The sequence below is a fragment of the Arachis ipaensis genome, chromosome B5 (genome assembly GCF_059453495.1).
Source record: "Arachis ipaensis isolate K30076 ecotype BB chromosome B5, ASM5945349v1, whole genome shotgun sequence".
NCBI lineage: Eukaryota > Viridiplantae > Streptophyta > Magnoliopsida > Fabales > Fabaceae > Arachis > Arachis ipaensis.
In genome coordinates this window covers 122962282-122986863 of record NC_142440.1, presented here as the reverse complement: position 1 = coordinate 122986863, position 24582 = coordinate 122962282, and the positions used below count along the sequence as shown (strand labels likewise).

The 24582-nt window shown below is 29.4% G+C and overlaps 1 protein-coding gene across 1 annotated transcript; it reads right to left on the bottom strand.

Moving 5' to 3' along the window:
- Nucleotides 1-3857: 3857 nt before the first annotated feature.
- LOC107640905 (protein FAR1-RELATED SEQUENCE 4-like) lies at nucleotides 3858-4597 on the bottom strand. Its single transcript, XM_016344408.1, has 2 exons — nucleotides 4563-4597; nucleotides 3858-4452 (listed from the first exon to the last, which is right to left on the bottom strand). Exons 1-2 carry the CDS (start codon nucleotides 4595-4597, stop codon nucleotides 3858-3860), a joined length of 630 nt encoding a protein of 209 aa, XP_016199894.1.
- Nucleotides 4598-24582: the final 19985 nt, after the last annotated feature.

Below are 24582 nucleotides of genomic sequence, written 5' to 3'. Positions count from 1 at the left end.
TGTTCTTATTTTTTTTTCAAAAATTATATGCTTTATGTTTTGTCTATGTTTGTGTCTTTATTACATGATCATTAGTGTCTAGTGTCTATGTCTTAAAGCTATGAATGTTCTATGAATCCTTCACCTTTCTTAAATGAAAAAAAAAATGTTTTTAATTGCAAAAGAACAAGAAGTACATGATTTTGAATTCTATCTTGAAATTAGTTTAATTATTTTGATGTGGTGGCAACACCTTTTGTTTTCTGAATGAATGCTTGAACAGTGCATATTTTTGAATTTGTTATTTATGAATGTTAAAATTGTTGGCTCTTGAAAGAATGATGAAAAAAGAGAAATGTTATTTGATAATCTGAAAAATCATATAATTGATTCTTGAAGCAAGAAAAAGCAGTGAAAATTAAAGCTTGCAAAAAAAAAGAGAACAAAAATTAGCGAAAAAAAAGAAAGAAAAAGAAAAAGCAAGAAGAAAAAGTCAATAGCCCTTTAAACCAAAAGGCAAGGGTAAAAAGGATCCAAGGCTTTGAGCATTAATGGATAGGAGGGCCCAAAGGAATAAAATCCTGGCCTAAGCGGCTAAACCAAGCTGTTCCTAACCATGTTCTTGTGGCGTGAAGGTGTCAAGTGAAAAGCTTGAGAATGAGCGGTTAAAGTCGTGGTCCAAAAGAAAAAAGAGTGTGCTTAAGAGCTCTGGACACCTCTAACTGGGAACTCTAGCAAAGCTGAGTCACAATCTGAAAAGGTTCACCCAGTTATGTGTCTGTGGCATTTATGTATCCGGTGGTAATACTGGAAAACAAAATGCTTAGGGTCACGGCCAAGACTCATAAAGTAGCTGTGTTCAAGAATCAACATACTGAACTAGGAGAATCAATAGCACTATCTAAATTCTGAGTTCCTATAGATGCCAATCATTCTGAACTTCAAAGGATAAAGTGAGATGCCAAAACTGTTCAGAAGTAAAAAGTCTACAAGTCCCGCTCATCTAATTGAAGCTGATCTTCATTGATAAGTTTGGAATTCATTGTATATTCTCTTCTTTTTATCCTATTTTGTTTTTAGTTGCTTGGGGACAAGCAACAATTTAAGTTTGGTGTTGTGATGAGCGGATAATTTATACCCTTTTTGGCATTGTTTTTACATAGTTTTTAGTATGTTTTAATTAATTTTTATTATATTTTTATTAGATTTTTTTCAAAAATCACATTTCTGGACTTTACTATGAGTTTGTGTGTTTTTTTGTGATTTCAGGTATTTTCTGGCTGAAATTGAGGGACCCGAGCAAAAATCTGATTTAGAGGCTGAAAAAGGACTGCAAATGCTGTTGGATTCTGACCTCCCTGCACTCATAATGGATTTTCTGGAGTTACAGATGCCCAATTGGCGCGCTCTCAATTGCGTTGGAAAGTAGACATCCTGAGATTTCACGAAATATATAATAGTTCATACTTTGCCCGAGATTTGATGGCCCAAACTGTCGTTCAAAGTCAGCCTAAAATATCTTGGCGTAAAATGCCTAAACTGGCACCAGAATTGGAGTTAAACGCCCAAAGTGGCACCAAAGCTGGCATTTAACTCCAGGAACAGCCTAAGCACGAAAAAGCTTCAATGCTCAGCTCAAGCACACACTAAGTGGGCTCCGAAAGTAGATTTCTGCACTATCTGCACTTAGTTATTCATTTTCTGTAAACCCTAGTTACTAGTTTAGTATAAAAACTAATTTTAGTGATTTATTTTATATCTGGGTATCATCTTTGGAATATCTTTAGATCATTGTTCACGTTTGGAGGCTGGCCTCACGGCCATGCCTAGACCTTTCACTTATGTATTTTCTATGGTGGAGTTTCTACACCCCATAGATTAAGGTGTGGAGCTGTGCTATTCTTCATGAATTAATGCAATTACTACTGTTTTTCCTTCAATTCACGCCTACTTCTTCTCCAAGATATACTCTCGTACTTAATTCAGTTAAGTCAGAATGAAGGGGTGACCCGTGACAATCACCCAATCTTCGTTACTCGCTTAGCCAAGATCGCGTGCCTGACAACCACAAAGCGATCTACATGATGTTCAACGTAGTCATTGGACGACAGCTGGAGTATACTCTCTTGGATATCTAATACACGGACCGAGTCCGCGAGATTAGTATCTTCGTGGTATAGGCTAGAACCATTGGCAGCATTCCTGAGATCCGAAAAGTCTAAACCTTGTCTGTGGTATTCCGAGTAGGATCTGGGAAGGGATGACTATGACAAGCTTCAAACTTACAAATGTTGGACGCAGTGACAGTGTGCAAAAGGACAATGGTCCTATTTCGACGCTAGCGGGAACCGACAGATGATTAGCCGTGCGGTGACAGCGCATATGGATTTGTTTTCATCCGAGAGGATCATACAGCTTGCCATGGAAGGAGGTAACACATGGTTGGAAGAAGGCAGTAGGAAAGTAGAAGTTCAGAAGCAACAAAGCATCTCCAGACGCTTATCTGAAATTTCCACTAATGAATTACATAAGTATCTCTATTTTATTTTATGTTTTATTTATATTTTAATTATCAAAACCTCATAACCATTTGAATCCCCCTGACTGAGATTTACAAGGATGACCATAGCTTGCTTCAAGTCGACAATCTCCGTGGGATTGACCCTTACTCACGTAAGATTTATTACTTGGACGACCCAGTGCACTTGCTGGTTAGTTACACAGAGTTGTGAAGAAGTGTTGAGACCACATCACGCGCACCAAGTTTTTGGCGCCGTTACCAGGGAACAAACAATTCGCGTACCACCAGTATAAGTTCACTGTTTAATCCTAAAATTGCTATTTGGATTCTTCTTTAATTATTACTCTAAATTACAGAAGAAACAATAAATGATTGGTTGTGTGTATACCAGTTCCATGAAAAGTATTTGCATTAGTCAAATAGGTTGCTGACTACTTTGCATTCCTTGAAGTAGTCTTCGTATTTTTCATCCATTGACATTTTAAGATTCTGGTTAACAATGAGAATTAAAACATTATCCACAATAAATTATTGTCAATTTAGTAGATTAAAATTTTAGGAAGAAAAGAATGAAGAAAAGGAACATTGGAGTCAGGATCACGTCTCTTTTTAAGCTTTTGGATTAGTCCAAAAATGTCATCTCTAATCTCCATAAAGTCATCTCGATTTTTTTATGCCGACTCACATAATGTGAAACACAGTGTTGCTAGAGCACCATATCTTATACCAGCAATATTTTCAGAGTCAGTTTATGCGGATGTAACTGAACATACATAATCCTTCTTAGCATTTTTAGTCCACCTCGTGCAGACAAAAGTATCAGGAATGATATCGATGTGGTCATGTCTCATAGTACAGAAAATATGACAACATGGAATGCCACGACTTTCAAACAAACGACAATCACAAGCAAATTTTTTAGTGGCTTTATCATATTGTACTTCACATTCCCTCCGGGTTGCCTATATTTATTTATTCTCACCTTAACTTCATTGTTGCTTACTGAATGCGTAACAACATTTAACTTGCCAGCTTCTTCTATCTCACATCGAACCTCTTTAAACATGCTTCTAGTGAAAATATCGGCTGCTTGCTTCTCAATGTCTTGAAGACACATGGTCAACACAGGAGTTGTAAACAATGATTTAAAATCGGATAAGAGTTTATTTGTCCGATACTGCGTCAATGCTTAATTAAAGTTGTGTATCAATTCTAAAAGGTAGTACTTTTTACTAATGTAATTCTTTATCAAGGAATGGATACCTTTGCATTGTGACGTAGTCCTGATTCCACCGAAAAACTTATCATTTAAATATGAGGAAGCCCACATTTCTTTGATCCCGTATGTCTTTTGCAATCATTCATTCTCAGAAAGTCTATACTCAGATATCAAGTTATGCCATCTTCTCTCAAACTCTTCAGAAAAAAAATTTCCATACATTAGGTGCTTTAACCCATCTAAGAATTTTGAATTCTTTATAGCTTCACAGGCATTACGGTATAGATGCCATGCACAAAGACGGTGTGCAGCATTTGGAAGAACTTCTTTTATTGCCTCCCTCATTGCAAGATCTCCATCTGTCACCACGGCTATAGGTTGTTTATTACCCATTATCTCCATGAACATATTCAACACCAAAACATAGGTTTCTCGTTTCTCATCGGATAATAAATCACAACCAAAAATGCATGTTTGTCCATGATGATTTGTTCCTAAGAAGACAACCAACGGCCTATTATACTTATTTTTTTGGTATATCGTGTCGAAAGCTAACACATCACCAAAACATTGGTAATCAGTAATGCTAGATCCATCGACCCACACTAAATTATCAAGCTTACCATCCTTCAAAGTAAACTTTCCTTGCAATAGTGGATCCTCATCTGCCTTAGAAATTAGGTAACTCAATGCTGCATGTGCATCACCATCTTTTATCTTTGCACGCCTCGATCTATCAAAATGATTGTATAGATTTTTTTTATGAATCCCGTCCTGTTAGGACCTCCTTTTTGTGCCACCATGAACCCCATTATATGACAAGTTCTAACACCATAAAAGTACAAACTATCAGCCTGTGCTTTATCAGCGTCGGTCATTGTTCGATATGCCGGAACAAACTGGATATACTTAGGTGGGCTGAGGTCATGGTTGTGAGTCTCTTCAAATTTGGTGACCCGCCACTTTTGTAAAATCAAGTCATAGTGAAATCTAATCTTTGCTTGACACATTACACGTGTGATTGGCTTGTGATCCTTTTTTCTGTTCTCCATCTCCAAGTATTTTTTCTACATGTACCCTCTCTGTTACAAACTATTTGTCGCATATTAAGGTTTCCATTGAAATCTTGTCCTTTTTCGTCAAGCCTCGCAACAAAACCATACACTCTAGTATAATTTCTATAAAAATCACAATATTGATCAACGGTGTCAAACTCAATACCCCACATGTCATCATAGCTTAATTCGTTTAACTTCTTTTCAACTTCTTAAATTTTATAGCTACAATTCGACATCTCCATGGATTCACTAAATTTACCCTCATTGTTGATAATATCTTCCTCCTCCTCCTTATCAGAACTACTATCATACCCAAAACACAGTTCATCACATTCGATAGACTCCTTAAGTTCTTATTGTCGTCGATGTTCATGTTTATGATGAAATTCTATTGAAAAAATAAATCATAAAAATATTTAACTAAGATACTAACAAACTTTACAAAAAATAACTTAACAAAATAAAATAAATGATAAATTAAGCAATTATAATCCATTAGATTCAAAAACTCCATATTCAAAAAATTCCATAAAAAAACGCAACAAATGTAGTCTGAATAATAAATTATAATTTGAAATAGGAGGACTTTCACAAGTTAATCTCATGTACTTTGAAAGTTTGCTAATCAGTTTTCAAAAGTGAATAACATCAACTTCTTTTTTAATGCTAATTATGCTATTTTAGAGAACCAAACACAAAAACACAATTTAAGGTATAGATCAGATGAAATAAGCATAAGTTCCATGACTATAATTTCCTATAATTCCAAATATCAGACAAATAGAAAAGCCACAACTAAGACTGCCATGATAGGTCAAATTCCAAAACTTCAAAAAAAAAAAAAAAAAGCTTAACTGAGCTTTATGAAGTGGCCAAAATAATTAATTAAAATACTTACAAAGTTTACAAAAAATGTGTAAAAAAAAAAGCTAAAACAAATATATTCTGAATAATAAATTATCATTTGAAAATTTGCTTTTCACAGGTTAATCTCATGTACGCTGTTCTTGGTGATTTTGAGATCATACTTATATGCAAGCTTCAGCAAGAACTCAAACCATTTTATCCCGGCAAGCTAATTACCATCATTTCTTTTCTTCATTCTTTTCTTGGTGTATTTTGTCTGAATTATAGTGCACTTGGTGTTGTTATCCTCTTTTTGTTGTAACTAGGTAACATAATATTATTGTAATACTTTTGATATTATTTTGTGCATGTTTGAATGATTTGCACGTGTTTTTGTCTATTTTTGAGGTATTTTGTTCATAAATTTATTGTAACCAGCCCATAGAATTTTATTGCAATACTTTTAGTGTCATTTTATACATGTTTGATTGAGTTGCATATTTTTTTGAACTAACATAACGTGATGCAATCAAGAAATAATAGTGGTGTATTTAGTTTGTATTTTAGTATATTTCATGTGAATTGAGGTGCACTTGACGTTGTTACCTATTAACCTAATTTATTGTGTTTTCTATTACTGTCCTAATTTAATGTGTTATTTCATTTTGTCTTTAGTTGAGGTTGTGCAATATATGTGATGAAATGACTGAAAATAATTGATTCGAAAAAGATTAAAAAAGAAAAATATGCATGGAAGAATTGAAAACAGTAACTATCATTAAAAATAGATAACTTTCTATTATTAAATTAACAGATTTTAATAAATAAATTTCTTTAAACTATAAGAACAAGTTAATCATTTCAGAATTAAATATACTTTACTCATTCTCTTTGATGAAATAAATCAATTAAGAGATAAAATCATTTAAGAATTTGAAGTCATCAGACTGTCTAAACCATCTACTACATTATTAAGTCCTTATTATAAATTTTCATCAGAAGATATTGATAATAGATAGTTTGAATATTGTAAATTGTTAAAAATTTCTATACTACTTGTCTACTGAATGTTTGTGCAATGTATAGTTAAAACAAACACATATTTTGTATTTTTTTAAATATTTAATCCAAACTTTTCATATATTTCTTTACAAATTTAAATTTCTATGAACATGTTTATACTGTATTAAAATTCTGTTAATCTGAATGAATCCAGTTTCACAAAAATACAGAAAACGAAGAATAATTTCTGTAATACACCAAATTGCTACATCGAATACACTAAAAACTATTCAAATAAATACCGAAAATGCTTACAATTTTTCTATAAATTTTCATTAGGAGATATAAAAATTGCGTAGGTTGAATTTCTACACTGCTTAACTATTGAATTCTCTGTATACTATGTATTTAAAACAAACAAATCCCTTGAAAAATTGAAGAAACTAATTTCAAAACAAATAGTAACATGATAAAATGAAACAAAACAAGAAAATATAAAAATTAAACATCATTTCCATAAAAAAAATATTACATAGATTACACCAAAATTGTGTTATAAAACACCGAATGCCTTCATATAAACACCGAGAAATCTATCTTATTCTCTTGAATCTCTGAACTGATAATTCATAATATGTCCATAATAATAGCTGAAATTTGACTGCACCGACTAATCCACCATCTAAAAGGTTCAACTGCAAAAAGTAAATAATCTATTAGCAACGTCCTTCAATGTATGTATATAACTTTTTGCAGGACAATTTAATTCAGCCGAGATATTTATCTTTTGAGTTGGAGATATGTTTGATTTTCATTTTTCCTCTCTGCTACATGTAATCAATTTGTTCTTAATTTCATTTTTCTTTTTATTTGTGTTCCGAATTTTTGTAGAAAAATAAAATAATCTTTATATAATTTTTTAGCTTCTTCAAGCGTGTTAAAAGTCATCCCAACTTTTAGCACAAGCTGCTCATTAACATCACATAAAAACTGAAAATACACCAAAAATATTTCTAAAATAAACCAATTTATAATTCCAAATGCATCGAAACTAGGAACGAAACAGATTCATCAAAATAATAATTAGATTCAGAACTGCTACATTACATTCAAATTCAAACTATCAACCATAAACAATAATTTTTACAAACAAAAACAAAATTATACAATTACAGAATCATACACTACTAACGAATTACATTAACTAGATTCGAACCACACCTCAACCACTTGATTTCATTTAAAATAATAATCCAATTCGTCCTAGTTCAATTAACAGTCTGAACTTGAAAATACACCGAAAGCATCTCCAAAATAAAACCAAATTATAATTCCAAATGCACTTAAACTAGGAACGAAACAAATTCATCAAAATAATAATTTAGATTTAGAACTCCTACATTATATTCAAATTCAAAACATTAACCACGAACACCAATTTTTACAAAGAAAAACAATTATTCAACTACAGAATTATAAACTACTAACGAACTACATTAACTAGATTTGAACCATACCTCAACTACTTAATTCGATTCAAAACAATAATCTAATTTGCTTTGATTCAATTGACAGTCTGATCTTGAATCATTTATTGTTTTCGAAAATAAAATACATGTTCAAAGCTTTAAATCAGATAAAACAACATTGATCTTGAACGAAGAGAACGTAGAGAATGAAGAGAACACAGAAAAAGAAAAAAAATACAGAGAACGCAGAGAAGGAAGAGAACATAGAGAATGCAAAAAACGTTAAGAAACTTCGAAAAAGAAAGCGAAATCTGCATGAAAAAGACAGTTATATATATTTGCGCATTAAGTCAAAAGTTTGTTAGAGATAATAGTGCGTGGAGATAAATTAGATTAAAGCTACTTAGTTGGACTTAATTGGTTAAATGACTTAGATGTAGAGATTAATTATAACAAAAAAAAAGCTTTAGAAAAAAATCACCTTAAAAATTTAAATAATTTTATATTAAATAATTTTTTTTATATTTTTTGTAAATGACTAATTTTTTTTAATATATCTTTTAAATAATTAATTAATTATCCAAATATTTTTACAAATATTCGAATCATATAAATAAATTATTTTGCTAAACACAAAATTTGTCTTACTACTTATAAAAATATAATACTTTTAATTATTTTTGTCATATTTTTAAATAATTCTACTATTTATTCGTGGTTTTTAAAAATTATTTTTGTCATTAACATGAATTATCAAATACTATTTTAACAATTTATCATTAGTCGCATAATATAAATTAAATAATTTCATGATTGAAGCATGAGTTGTTCAAATATTTCTTTAACTACTTTAAGTCTTTTCCTAAAGACATGCCATCGTAAACCACTTCTTGTTTTTCTTTTCTTTCTTCTTCTTCTTTTCTTTTTCTTTCTTTTTTTTTTTTTTTCCTCCAGAAAATAGACCACTTCTTTCTTTTTGGACTATCTATGCGTCTCGCCGGTATGAACCATTACCCTTATTTTTTAATACAATGTTTTATAATATATCAATTATTAACATAATAAAATTTGAATTTTCAGTTCCAATTTTTTTAAATAACAAAATGGATTGTTCCCATCTTGTTCTAATTAATTCAAATGAAATCACTCGAAGTAGATTAACAACCTGATCGACAGCGAATAGGTTCAAGTTCGAATATCGAGTCAATCTAATCATTTTAATCTGCACTTTTAATATATATATATATATAATAAATAATTAAAAATTTTAATTTTTCTATTTTGCATAAATATTTAATGTCACCAAATTAATAATTTAATTTGTTAATAATACATAAATAATAGTTGATATTGCAAAATATTAAAACCCTAAAATATTGTGTTTAAATAAAAATATTTTTTTTTTGGATAAAGTCAAAAAAATCAAATTGAGAATTAAATTTAAAATTTAAATTGAAAGATTTAAATTTTTAAATAGAATTAGAGTAAAATTTAGATTTTATCCCTTTATCCATTATCATCCCTACTAGAAAGATGTGTATTTTCGATCTTCATGGTTTTTTCTTTAAGAAAAGAAATATATGTTTGAGAGAAAAAAAGATTGTTTCAATAATTTTTTAGGTGTTCTAAGAGCAAATGAGAGTTTCTGATTCATTCCATTAATGTTATAACACTAGCATTGTTAGAAAGAGAGAAGGGTTAGTTCAAAAAGTGTGCCTGTGTTTTTTTTTTAAGTTTTAAAATTTAGATTTAAATAATAAAATAACTCACATTGCTTATGTGTCACAACAGAAAATGAAATAGAGTAAATTCTCATTTATTTTGAAAATACATAAAAAAAAATTCTCGAACTGTTTCTTTATTTATTTTAGAATAAAGTATCGTTTTTTTCTTCAACGTTTGAGGTAAGTTTTAAAGTTGTCCCTAACATTTCAATCGTCTTATTTAAGTCCCTAACGTTTTAAAACTGACTCAATATTATCTTGTCATTAGGGATTTGTTAACAGAATTGACGGCAGGACAAAATTGAGACGATTTTAAAATGTTAGGGACTTAAATAGGACGAAAACGTTGAGGACAAAAATGATACATAGAAATAAATTTTAATTTTATCCTTCAATAATATCAATTTTTTACTATACATAGTATTCAATTATTTTTTAATCACATCTAAGTAAATTACACTTAATTATATTACTTTCATTTTAAATAGATTAATTTTTTTTATAATTTTACTCTTAAAGATTTTTAGTTATCATGAAATGTTTGTAGAATGACTAGTATATAAACTTGCAGAAAAAAAAATATATATACAATAAAATATAAATTATATCTTTTGTCTCTAATGTATCAAAATTCTTTAAAATTATAAAAAAATAAATTTATTTAAAATAAAAATAATGTGATTAATTGTAATTTATTTAGTCGATGTAATTAAAAAATAATTAAATACTATGTATAGTAAAAAATTAATATTATTAAAAGATAAAATTAAATTAAAATTTATTTTTATGTATCGTTTTTGTCCCTAACGTTTTCGTCCTATTTAAGTCCCTAACGTTTCAAAATCGTCTCAATTTTGTCTCACCGTCAATTCTGTTAACGGATCCCTAGTGGCAGGACAACATTGAGCCAATTTTGAAGCGTTAGGGACTTAAATAGGACGATTGAAATGTTAGGGGAAACTTTGGGACTTACCCCAAACGTTGAGAACAAAAACGATACTTTACTCTTTATTTTAAGTAGAAATATTGCTAGCTATAGATTTTTTTATAAATAAATAATTTAATTATTTTATTTATCGAAATATATAATTTATAGTATATTTACTAATTTACAACATATTGATTTATCTCGTTTACAGTATAAACGAAATAATGTAAACGAGATATATAAAATTTAAAAAAATATATCTATCTTATTTATCGTAAAATACATTCATAATGTGTATTATTATTAAAAAAATTACAACTAAAATAATATCAATTTTCTTAAAACCTAAGAAGTTAGGTTACAATATCAGGAATGAAAAGTTACATGTCTTGAGAAGAAAGGCGACTATCTCTCCTACTTGTTCTGTTGTATGATGAGAAGAAATGCCATTATTTGTCACGGTTTTTCTCTTTTTATCTAGCCCATCAACTTCATGCTCCTTTTAATATAATAACTATTCTCTCACGTACTAAACGATTCAACTACGGCATTTTTTTGTCATCATAGAATCTGAACACATACAACCTTATTTTTTTTAAAAAAAAATTAAATCAATTCAATTTGATGTATTTTTTTATATACTGTTTTTGAATACTGATTGAAATGGGTTAATTTTTAAAAAAATAATGTACTGATTTAAATGGACAATTTGAAATCACTAGTTTTAAATACGTAGCGTAATAGTTTTGAGATACAACTTTTAAAAATTGGATTAATTTAAAAATAAAAATTAAATTGATATTATTTTAATGATAATTTTTTAATAATAATACACATAGCTAGTTTATAGTATAAACAAAGTACATTTATAATTATTTTATTTATACTGTAAACGAAATAAATTAATGTGATGTAAATTGATATATACACTACAAATTACATATTTTGATAACAACAACAACAACAACAACAACAACAAAACTTTGTCCCACTATGTGGGGTCAGCTATATGAATCAAACGACGTCATTGTGCTCTGTCATGTATCATGTTTACTGAAAGACCATTTACATGTAAATCTCGTTTGACCACCTCATGGATGGTCTTCTTAGGTCTTCATCTGCCTTTCACCCATTATTCATCTTCCATCTCATCCACCCTCCTAACTGGGTGTTCTGTCGGTCTTCTTCTCACATGTCCAAACCACCTGAGATGCGATTCAACCATCTTTTTCACAATGGGTGCTACTCCAACTCTCTCCCTTAGTCCCTTATATATTTGTTCCTTATTTTATCCAATCGCGTATGACCACTCATCCATCTCAACATCTTCATCTCTGTCACACTCAGCTTATGTTCGTGCTCCTCTTTGGCCGCCCAACACTCCATACCATAAAGCATAGCTGGTCTTATAGCAGTGCGATAGAATTTACCTTTAAGTTTTAAAGGCACTTTTTTGTCGCATATAAAACCAGATTCACTCCACCATTTTGACCAACCTACTTGAATTCTATGATTTACATCCTGTTCAATCTCTCTATTATCCTGTATGATTCACCTAAGATACTTAAAACTTTTAACTTTTGGGAGGATGTTTTCTCCAATCTTCACCTCTATATTAGGGTTTTCCCTTCTCAGGCTGAACTTACATTCCATATATTCCGTCTTGCTACGGCTTATGCGCAAACCATACACTTCTAGAGCTTCTCTTCATAAGTCCAACTTCTTATTTAGGTCTTCCCTTGACTCTCCCATAAGGACGATATCATCGGCAAAAAGCATGCACCATGACACAGGCTCTTGGATGTGCTCTGTGAGTACTTCCAAGACTAATGTGAAAAGATATAGACTTAAAGATGATCCCTGGTGTAATCCTATACCAATAAAAAATTCCTCTGTCACACCACTTTGAGTCTTCACACTAGTTGTGGCCCCATCATACATGTCTTTAATTGCACGAATATATGCGATCCTTACTCTTCTCTTTTCTAAAACCTTCCATAAGACCTCCCTTGGCACCCTATCGTATGCTTTTTCTAAATCAATAAACACCATATGTAGATCCCTTTTATTACTACGATACCTCTCCATCATCCTTCTTAATAGGTATATCGCTTCGGTGGTGGATCTGCCTGGCATAAATCTAAATTGGTTCTCTATTACTTGTGTCTCTTTTCTCAACCTCCGTTCTATCACCATTTCCCGTAATTTCATGGTATGGCTCATGAGCTTGATCCCTCTATAGTTTCCGCAATTTTGTATATCTCCTTATTCTTGTAGAGAGGTACCAATGTGCTTTTTCTCCACTTATCAGGTATCTTCTTTGACCTTAAACTCTCATTGAAAAGTTTGGTTAACCAGTTGATGCCTTTTCCTCCAAGGCCCTTCCAAACCTCAATCGGGATATTATCAGATCCTACTGCCCTGCCATTTTTCATCTGCTTTAGAGCCTCTTTTACCTCGAATTTTCGAATCCTTCGATAGTAGTCAAAGTTTTGATCTTCTTCCCTTGCGCATAACCGACCAAAACTCGGAAGAGTCTTCTATCCTTCATTAAATAACTCGTAGAAGTAGCTCTTCCACCTTTCATTAATCTTCTCCTCTTGAACCAACACCTTTCCATCCTTATCCTTTATGCACTTAACCTGATCCAAATCTATCGTTCTTCTTTCACGGCTCTTTGTGATTCTATATATAATTTTTTCTCCTTCTTTCGTGACCAAAGACTGGTAGAGACCCTCATATGCTAAGGTTCTTGCTTCACTTATAGCTACTTTTGTTTCTTTCTTAGCCGCCTTATATTTTTTCCAATTATCTGCATTGCGGCATAAAGACCACTCTTTAAAGCACTCCCTTTTTATTTTTATCTTTTCTTGTACACTCGCATTTCACCACTAGGACTCCTTGTCTCTTGGTCCTGTTCCTTTAGATTCACCAAAACTTTTTTTGTTGTTCTTCTAATAACTTCTGCCATCTCTCTCCACATCTCTTCCGCGCTTCCATTCTCATCCCACTTTACCTCTTCTCCTACCCGTCTTAGGAAGATTCTTTGTTTCTCACCTTTCATCCGCCACCACCTCGTCCTTGAGTTCTTCGTATGATGTCTTTTTCTCAACTTTTACTCAATGCAAATATCTATGACGAGCACCCTATATTGTGTTGTCAAACTCTCTCATGGGATAATTTTATAATTAATGCAAAAATAATTAAATTATTTATTTATAAAAAAAAATCCTGCTAGCTATTCAAGATTTTTTTTTTAATTTGAAAATTGTATAGAAAAATCCTTGGGTCAATCATTTTTAGTATTTCGGGTTATTATTTGACTAGTAAAAATTAAATTTTTTTAACAAATAAATTTTATTCATTTATGTATATAAATTTTGAAAAAAACGTAAGTATAAATTATATTAATTTACATGTGTAAAATTTTGATAAATATATGTGTAAATTATATATTTTTTGTGTATAAAATATTCATAAATATGAAGGTAAATTATTACTAACTAAATACTAAAAAATAATAATATTTGCTAATCATATAGCATTGCTTAATTTTATATAGTCTTTGAAATTAATATAAGAAGTAATTTGTTTTAAATGGGCAACATTAAAAATCTCATATAATTTTTTAATTTCAAAAAGTCATGCTCTTAACTTAAAATAAAAGTGCAATTTTTTTATTGAAAGTAATTCTTAATTCTATACAATGGTCGTTGAAAATATATAAAAATAGTTTTTACGTCATACCCGAAAATCAAACTCAAGGTCATGTGTTAAAAGAAATGAATATAAATTTATCACTCCAATTGACCATGTATTGGTGGAGAAAAGTAGTGCTTTCTTTTATTATTTAATCGGCGCGATGAAACATTATTTACTTCTTGAGCTAGCGTAACCATAGCTCTAATACATACGTTATTAAGAATCTAATGCTTATTGTACTTTTGATTGACTACAAATACACTAGGTTTAATATATTATTTTCTTATTCACATTAGTTAGTAATATTTTTTTAATATTTTCTATTAGGTTGTGTTTCTTTTTCCATGCACTACTCAAAAAATCATATTTAGCAACTATTTATTTTATTTTTGGCAATTATAAAAATAATTACTAATATATTTATGGATAATTAAACATTAATCATCTTATATTTTATTATTAAAAAATTTTAGTAATAATTATATAATTATCCGTAAAGACCTTTTAATAACCACAAAAAATATATCATTGTTGTTAGAGAAAAGTTTAATAACTAACTAAATTTATTATTTCTTGTCAACACTTTTAGTTATCAATCTAATTTCTGTAGTTTAATAATTTAATAACATATTTTTAACTCACATTTTTAAATATTACTGACTAATTATTGACAAAAACGATAAATTTTACTGGTTTTCTGGCATTATTAGTGCTATTATGACATATATTAATAACGACAACATATAATTGCGGCAAGAACATAAGTTAAATATGATATATAATGACCATTATGTTATTGTTGTTAAAAGTGATTTTTGTTGCAATGATATATATATATTATTTGTGTTCCGTTTTATATCATGTTTCTTTTGTCCATTTTGTTCATAATTTCGTGTTGTGTTCATGCTGCTATATATGTTCAAGAAGTTTGTGGAAATCAGGAAACATGAATAAGCAAGAGAAAATTATTATTGGAAAGGTACTTCAATAATTCACAATTGAAACCAGAAAGGTAATTGCTTACTGTAATTAATTAGCAATAATTCCCTTACCACAAGTCTTTTAATTTTTTATAGTTGTAAATTAGTTGGTACATATTATTTTCTGTTTTACCAAGATAGTTCAAAAACTTGTTAGGAAAATGGTTCACGACTCAAATGAGCACCGCATGAAATTGGCAAATGTGATACATATAGACGGTTTTTCTTCTATAAATAGCCATTTCTCTTTTAGTGTGCCCGTGATTAGTTATAACAAATTATCTAAAAGCTAACAATTTGTCAAAATTCGAGCCAGGATTAGCATAGATCTATTAAGCGGTAGTGTGACCTTTCTTTTAGTAATGTTGGTTCATGTATAATAAGGTGGCAGAATACTATTGATTTTGCAATATTATATATATATATATTATACACTTATTACAAGTTACAAGTATTTAATTAGAAAGAAATGAAGCAAGTTTTATTAATTATTGGAATATCTTTTGTATCATCATTATCAATTCACTCAAAAAAACTGTATTTTGGTATTCGTTCACAAACTACATACCTCCTTATATGGTTTAGTATTTTAGAAGAAGACAGAACAACAACTGTTTTTTCACAATAATACAAATATCTTCTCTTATTGAGACTTTTTGAATTCGAAATTTTCGAAGAACGTTGGATGGAATCTATGCAAGATGAGAAAATTTCAGCAACAAATAAGAAAAAAGGGAGAAGAGGAGAACGATGAACAGAATAGGATTCTAGAGATTTAGGATGAGGACAACGATTATATAGGGTTATAGACATGGGTATTTTGGTAAATTTAACACATGTAAACATTTTATTTAACGTCCACTGCGAATAGAGACCAATTAAAACAAAAAAATTGGTATAGGGACTCAATTGAAAGGAAAAAAATTATAGGGACCTAATTAAAAATTTGGCCAAACTATAGGGACCAATAGAGTAATTCAACCTAAAATAAAAAAAGTAACTGTGAGAACAAGGAAGGAAAATTAACTGATAATTATATTTTTGACCAATTTTTAAGATGCTAGTTATATTAATCAGAGACAATAATAGTTATACACGTATAAACAATGATAAGAAAAAATAATAATGTATAATATGATGAGATGATATAATAAAAATAAAAATTAATAATTTTTAAAAATAATAAAATTAAAAAAATGATTTCGATAAGATTTTTTATCTATTAGAATTATGGATGGAAATAAAGAATGATTTCGATGTAAATTTTTTAATTTGCTTCTAATTAAATAAAATTGAAAAAATAAATAAATTTAATAATATTTATAAATAACTAATCTTTATATAATATTAATAAGTGTTTATATTCATTTTGTTACACATAATAACAACAAAATATTTTTTTTAATCTTGTTTTCTATTTAAATTTATTTATTTTATACAATTTACATGTTAAATAACTGAAGGTATTTTATTTTTTTATAATTTATTTTTAATTATTAAAACTAAAGTTATAATTTTAAAAATAAAAATATAAAATTAATTTCTTAAACTCAATAGAAAAGCGGCTAAACAGGTACGTGAGCCGCTAGTTAAAGTAGTGAGGGAATAAGGACTAACGTGTTTTCTCACAAATTAGTAGCAACATGAAATAAGTGAGGAAAGTTTATCAGTTAATAAGCGGTCGTTAATTTCTCACTAAATAAGCTTTTGATTAGTGACTCAATTGCGACCAATTACTTCTAACATTTTCTCGGTTAGCTTTGAATTTGTTACGACTCTGCGACGGATTTCCAATGAGATTAGCGAGTAATTTGCTACAAATTAGGTAGGATATAACTTTTGCTTTGCGACAATATTGCCGTTGCCAAGTCGCTCGCTAAATTAAACTTACGACAACTTAGCGACAAATATATTTCGCCCGCTAATCAGCGACTTGAAATCAGCGAATGAAGTGTGTCAGTTGTTAAACGGTCGCAAATTTCTCACTACTTAGGTCCTAGGCACTCAATATCCGTATTTCCACTTTGGCGACTAATTAGCAAGGAACACTTCTCTAGCTGAATGATTTATCTGTTGCGACGACTGTTTTCTGTCGCTATCCTAATTTTGAATTTTTACAATATTATGCGATAAATTAGCGAGAAACTAGTTGCACTACAAGAAAAAGCAATATTTGTAACAAAATAAATTGTTACAAAAAATCGAAATTTTGAAACAAAAGGATTTTGTAACAAAAAAAATGGGCTGTTGCAGTATGTCCCGTTACAAAAAGTTTTTGTAACAAAAACTGGAACTGTTACAATTCAAAGTGATATTTTGTAATAAATTTTTCTGATACAAAAAATCAGAAGTCGATACAAAAGAGGTAACAAATTTTTATCTTCAAGGTATTTTTTGTGACAATCTATTTTTTCCTATCATAAAATTTTGTTACAAAATGTAACTTGATTTTGTAACGTTTTTTTTCTTTAGTTACAAAAACAAAATAATTATTTTGTAATAATTTTTTTAATACAAATTGCATGCATAATTTACTAAATTATTTTTTAAATTAACTAATCTATTAACTATTTTAATAAACAAGTCTACATTTATATAATATGCAAAAACATACATAATTCAAACATGTCTCATTTAGCTAAAATTGTTTTAAAACAAAATAACCTTAGTGAGTACATTGATTAATTCTACAAGTTATATGTCTTGCGTAAGTTCAACCAAAAGTTAAAAGTTCTAACATAGATTAGTGTCTCTATGAATCAAAATATTCTTGAGCCCTCAAAGTAACATCTGGTCACCATTTCAGCACTCCTGTAAATAAAAAAAAAAACTGAAACAAAAAATTAGAAACAAGATATAACACTAATTATAATTTTTTCCATTAAGTTTTATCCAAAATGTTTAAAAAGATTTTGGTAGAACCTCCCCTAAAACTTGGATATTTCCACCGTCTACGGTTCCAACAAAAACAACCAATTCACAACTTATTTCTCAGTCAATACACAACCAAATTTATCAAACCAAATAATAGGACATTTGTCATTTCTCAACCATGACACAAGTAAAATGTCATAAATAGATCCTTATACTTTTATAAAAATTCGGACATGATCTCTTCTGAAAATAAGACTTAACCACCCTTACGGGTCCCAACCAAACAATTTACCAAACTGTTTTCAACCTTTCTAGTATCAAATTAATTTAGAATCAAACAAATTCCAACATTGAATCAGCCATATAACGCTAGGGTTAATCTTTAATTTTATGAACTCATAACTGTTACTAAGACATTCTCAACACTCTATCTTTTTTTCTGTTTTTAATATAGCAAATAAACTTAGAATTGCACAAATCTTATGTCCATACGTTCATCTTGAAATAAGATTTCTAATAAATGAAAGATCATAATTTTCTGATTTCTCTAACTTTAGGAATAGAGAAAAAATTGTGACTGCTCTGCAGTATGTAAAACCAGAAAACAGCAACAACATGTGATATTCAAAATTCAGTATAAAATCCAAGTTAAATCCAATGACCTTAAAAATTAATATGGTTTAACTTCACTCATCCAGGTTTCTTTCTCAATTAGTTCTGGGTTAATACCATTTTTAATGAAGAAGTTACATAACCTGAAAGTTAAGTAAAAATAAGTCAGAATCTGTTTTAGAAGCCAACAAGCTTAGTACCTTTCAATTTGAATAACTTTTATTACAAAACTCCAATTAAGCTAAATTTTGGTTTGGAAACTCCTAGCTCATCTAGAAACAAGTATGTTTTAGTTGCAACCCAATTGTTGTTCAATTCTAAGAGTTACAAGTATTGGAAGTTGATGCATAGCTTGCTGAAATCTGTTTCTTTCCAACTTTGACCACCAATATTCAAAAATTCACAACTCCCAATCCTTAATTCCTAAAATTCTGAAGTTTTAGAACAATATATTAAGTTAATCAAATTTTATAACAAAATTAGTTTCACTCTAAAACTCAGCTCGTAGAAGTCGCAGCAAGACAAACAAATTGCTGCCCCATTTGACATTTTCTGCTGCAGGACAGATTTAACAACCTAACTTTAAAAATTCTCTATAAATTGTATATTTAACAAAAAGGTCTCAAATTTTTTCAGTTTAGTTCCTTATATTCCTAAGATTAACCAAGACTTAGTCTCATACAATTCCGATCATTACATAATTAGTTATACCTTTTCAAAGTTTCTAACTCCGTTTGAAAGTAATGCAGAAAATCAGATTTTACTATTCAACTTTGAAAAATCATAACTAACTCTCTAGTTAATACGAAATCTTTAAAATTGAATATTAATAACTATACTTGTTGTAGTTCGCTTAGCTTTTAGTTCGCTTAGCTTTTAGTCTCATACTATTCCAATCTCTATTAAGTTGCTGGTGCACTTTCAAAGTTGCCATTTCATTTCAAAACTCTGATTTTCAATATAAAGTTTAGCATTTCAAGTTTAACTTTCAATATTTTTCAAAATCAATTTCAAAACAATCACCAACCAATTCTACCACCATCCCAACATATTTAATAACCATCCCAACAGTAATCAACCAATACAATCCATCGAGATTCAGTATTCAATCACTCATCAACAATTCGTAATTCACACCCAATCAATCAATTTCACAAAAACCACAAGCTCAATCATATTTCCAGCCACAATTCAATATCCACATAACCAATCAATTACTCATAAAAATTAAACCTATTTACAGTCATTCAATAAACTTTATAGGCATTCTAAAATTAAAGTAATTTAAGTTAAACCCCCTACCTCGATGTCGCCTTAATAATGAACTCGACAACAACAGTAGAATTTTCGATGACTTTTAACCCTCCTAGCAGTAGCAGTGGCAGTGACATTAGAACTAGAATGGCAACCCTGACAGCCCTCTCCGACAGCAACAATAATAATTCGAAATTTTGGTAACTGACAAAGAATAGAATGGAGACAAGGTAGCAGAAATAAGATGACCATAAAGTAAATGTGGAAGTAGAACAAGTTAAAGGAGTGAAGGACCTAAACCGAAATAGAGTCTGCAACAACACCTCCATCACTGGCCCCAACGGTAGTAGGGTATAACTCCAGTAGCAACCACCATGGCATCATGGCTTCAGCAGTGGTTTCCGATGGCAACAGCGGCATGCAGATCGACAGGAACTTCTGTCTCCAGCAACGGCAGCAGCGATACGAGCCCCTATCTTCCCCGTCACGTCTCTCTTCTCTGCGAACTCCTATCTCTCTCTTCGGTCTCGTCGGCGTTGGCAGAGGAGGCGGCAATGAACCCTAGCAATAGCGGCGGCGGATCGGTCGCGATGGAAGCAGCAACGCGGACAGCATCTCCTTTTCTCTCTCGAACGCGGGCTCTCTTTCTCTCGTGCGATAACGACGGTGACGGTGGCAAGGATACCCACCGGCACCATCTCCCTCTTCTCCTCTTCCCTCTGCGTCCCGTTCTCCCTCAATCTCTCATCCTCTGTTTCTCTAGTTCTCTCAAGAACTCCCTTTCCTTCCTTCTCCGTTTTTCCCCTTTCTCTCTGAAAGTATGTGTGTGCGCGTTGTATTTTAATTTAGGGATTTAGGGTATAAATTTAGAAATTTAGTAAAATTAGGATTTTATTTGGTAATTCTAAAATTAGGTAAAATATATACGAGTAATATAACAATTTTATAAAAATAACTAATTATAAAATTTGCACAAGAATAACCAATTATAAAATTTCTTAAATTAAATTGTATAATACTTCTATTATTGAATTTTAATTTCAAATAATCAATTATAAAATTTGCACAAGAATATTAATTAATTAAATTCAAAATATTAATAAAACTAGTTTAATTACTCTTAATAGATTAGTTTATAAAATAAGAAGTTTAAGTTAATAATAAGTCATAACTTTTTCATGATAAAAATTACTTAAATTAAGCTATACAATTCTTTCTTATTTTTCAATTACTAAAATTACACAAAATATTCGATTATATTAAAATTATTTAAGAATTTTAATTGATAATGAAATTATCTCCGAATCTATTTAATTATTTCTAATAAAATAATTTCTAAAATTATAAAGTTTAAACTTAATAAGTTAAAATTACAATTTATTTATATTTAGATTTTCAAAAATGCAGGATGTTATAAAATAAATTTATTTTGAAAAAAATATATACACAATTTTTTTTACTCTTAAAGTGTTTAACATTTTGAAAAAAAAAAAGTGGTTATAAAATATATTTATATTTTGTGACAAATAATTAACTTGTTACAAACAATATTGAATTTTGTGACAAATTAATTTTTTGTTACAAAATAATTGGAGTTTTTGAAACAAAAAAAAAATTTGTTACAAAATATTTAAAATTCTTTTTTATTACAAAATATTACAATATTTCATAACAAAACACCATCTCGTTACAAAAACTAACATAATTTGTAACAAAATAAAACAGGTTGTTACAAAATATTATCATGTTTTGCAACAACTTGTAATGTTGTTACAAAATATTATTCTTTTGTAACAATCACATATTATTATTACAAAATACTATTTTTTTTTTGTAACAATTTTAAATTTGATACAAATTTTTTGTTACAAATATTTCATTTTCTTGTAGTGTTGCTCGCTACAAATAAAATCCTTGGTGACAAATTAGCTAGGAATTTGTCCATCGTAGAATGTATTTCAAGTCTTTGTGACGGATTAGCTAGTAACATTGTTCCTCACTAATTAGCCTTTTCGCACAAAATTTATTTAGCGACGAACTAGCGTGTGAACTGTTTCTCGCTAATTGTGTCTCAAAACACTTACGACGGAATAGTGACAATAATATCCCTCGCTACTTTATTCTTATTCGATTGAACCCCTAAGTGACTGATTTGCTAGAACATTGTCACTCGCTAATTAATTTGTGACAAATTAGCGAGGAAATTTTCTCCGCTCTTTTTTTAGCCACAAAAGTCAATCTGCGAGAAACAAACTTACTCGTAAATCTCTCGCTAATCAGTCACTTTTCTCAAGTTCGGGTATTTTGTGACCGCTCACTAATTTTGTCGTTAGTGCGTCACTAATTCCTCGCAAGTTAGTGACGGATTAGTGACAAAAAATATTTCTCGCAAAAATTCATCGCTAATTTGTCAAATTCTTGGAGTGGCGCTTCCATTCCCATTCCACTTTGCCTCTTCTCCTACCCGTCTTAGGAAGCTTCTTTGCTCCTCACCTTTCATCCGCCACCACTTCGTCCTTGCGTTCTTCGTATGATGTCTTTTTCTCAACTTTTACTCAACGCGAAAATCCATGACGGGCACCCTATGTTGTGTTGTCAAACTCTCTCACGGGATAATTTTACAATTAATGCAAAAATAATTAAATTATTTATTTATAAAAAATGGTCCTGCTAGCTATTCAAGATTTTTTTTAATTTGAAAATTATATAGAAAAATCCTTGGGTCAATCAATTTTAGTATTTTGGGTTATTATTTGACTAATAAAAATTAAATTTTTTTAACAAATAAATTTTATTAACTTATGTATATAAATTTAAAAAAAATGTAAGTATAAATTATATTAAGTTATATGTATAAAATTTTGATAAATATATGTGTAAATTATATATTTTTTGTGTGTAAAATATTCGTAAATATAAAGATAAATTATTATTGACTAAATACTGACAAAAATAATAATATTTGCTAATTATGTAACATTGCTTAATTTTATATAGTCTTTGAAATTAATATAAGAAATAATTTGTTTTACATGAGCAACATTAAAAATCTCATATATTTTTTTAATTTCAAAAAGTCATACTCTTAACTTAAAATAAAAGTGCAATTTTTTTATTGAAAGTAATTCTTAATTCTATACAATGGTCGTTGAAAATATATAAAAATAGTTTTTACTTCATACCCGAAAATCAAACTCAAGGTCGTGTTAAAAGAAATGAATATAAATTTATCACTCCAATTGACCATGTATTGGTGGAGAAAAGTAGTGCTTTCTTTTATTATTTAATCGGCGCGATGAAACATTATTTACTTCTTGAGCTAGCGTAACCATAGCTCTAATACATACGTTATTAAGAATCTAATGCTTATTGTACTTTTGATTGACTACAAATACACTAGGTTTAATATATTATTTTCTTATTCACATTAGTTAGTAATATTTTTTTAATATTTTCTATTAGGTTGTGTTTCTTTTTCCATGCACTACTCAAAAAATCATATTTAGCAACTATTTATTTTATTTTTGGCAATTATAAAAATAATTACTAATATATTTATGGATAATTAAACATTAATCATCTTATATTTTATTATTAAAAAATTTTAGTAATAATTATATAATTATCCGTAAAAATTTTTTTAATAGCCACAAAAAATATATCATTGTTGTTAGAGAAAAGTTTAATGACCAATTAAATTTATTATTTTTTGTCAATACTTTTAGTTATTAATCCAATTTTTTTAGTTTAATAATTTAATAATATATTTTTAGCTCATATTTTTAAATATTACAGACTAATTGTTAGCAAAAACGATAAATTCTACTGGTTTTCTGGCATTATTATTGCTATTATGACATATATTAATAACGGCAAACATATAATTGTGGCAAGAACATAAGTTAAATATATATAAATATAAATATATAATGACCATTATGTTATTGTTGTTAAAAGTGATTTTTGTTGCAATGATATATATATATTATTTGTGTTCCGTTTTATATCATGTTTCTTTTGTCCTTTTTGTTCATAATTTCGTGTTGTGTTCATGCTGCTATATATGTTCAAGAAGTTTGTGGAAATCAGGAAACATGAATAAGCAAGAGAAAATTATTATTGGAAAGGTACTTCAATAATTCACAATTGAAACCAGAAAGGTAATTGCTTACTGTAATTAATTAGCAATAATTCCCTTACCACAAGTCTTTTAATTTTTTATAGTTGTAAATTAGTTGGTACATATTATTTTCTGTTTTACCAAGATAGTTCAAAAACTTGTTAGGAAAATGGTTCACGACTCAAATGAGCACCGCATGAAATTGGCAAATGTGATACATATAGACGGTTTTTCTTCTATAAATAGCCATTTCTCTTTTAGTGTGCCCGTGATTAGTTATAACCAATTATCTAA

What these genes read in the sequence shown, in the direction of transcription:
- LOC107640905 (XM_016344408.1), bottom strand. Translation starts at nt 4,597, where the DNA reads ATGACCGACGCTGATAAAGCACAGGCTGATAGTTT. An exon ending in AAAGCACAGGCTGATAGTTT is followed by an intron (nt 4,453 to 4,562) that starts GTACTTTTATGG and finishes TCATTTTGATAG; the next exon opens with ATCGAGGCGTGCAAAGATAA.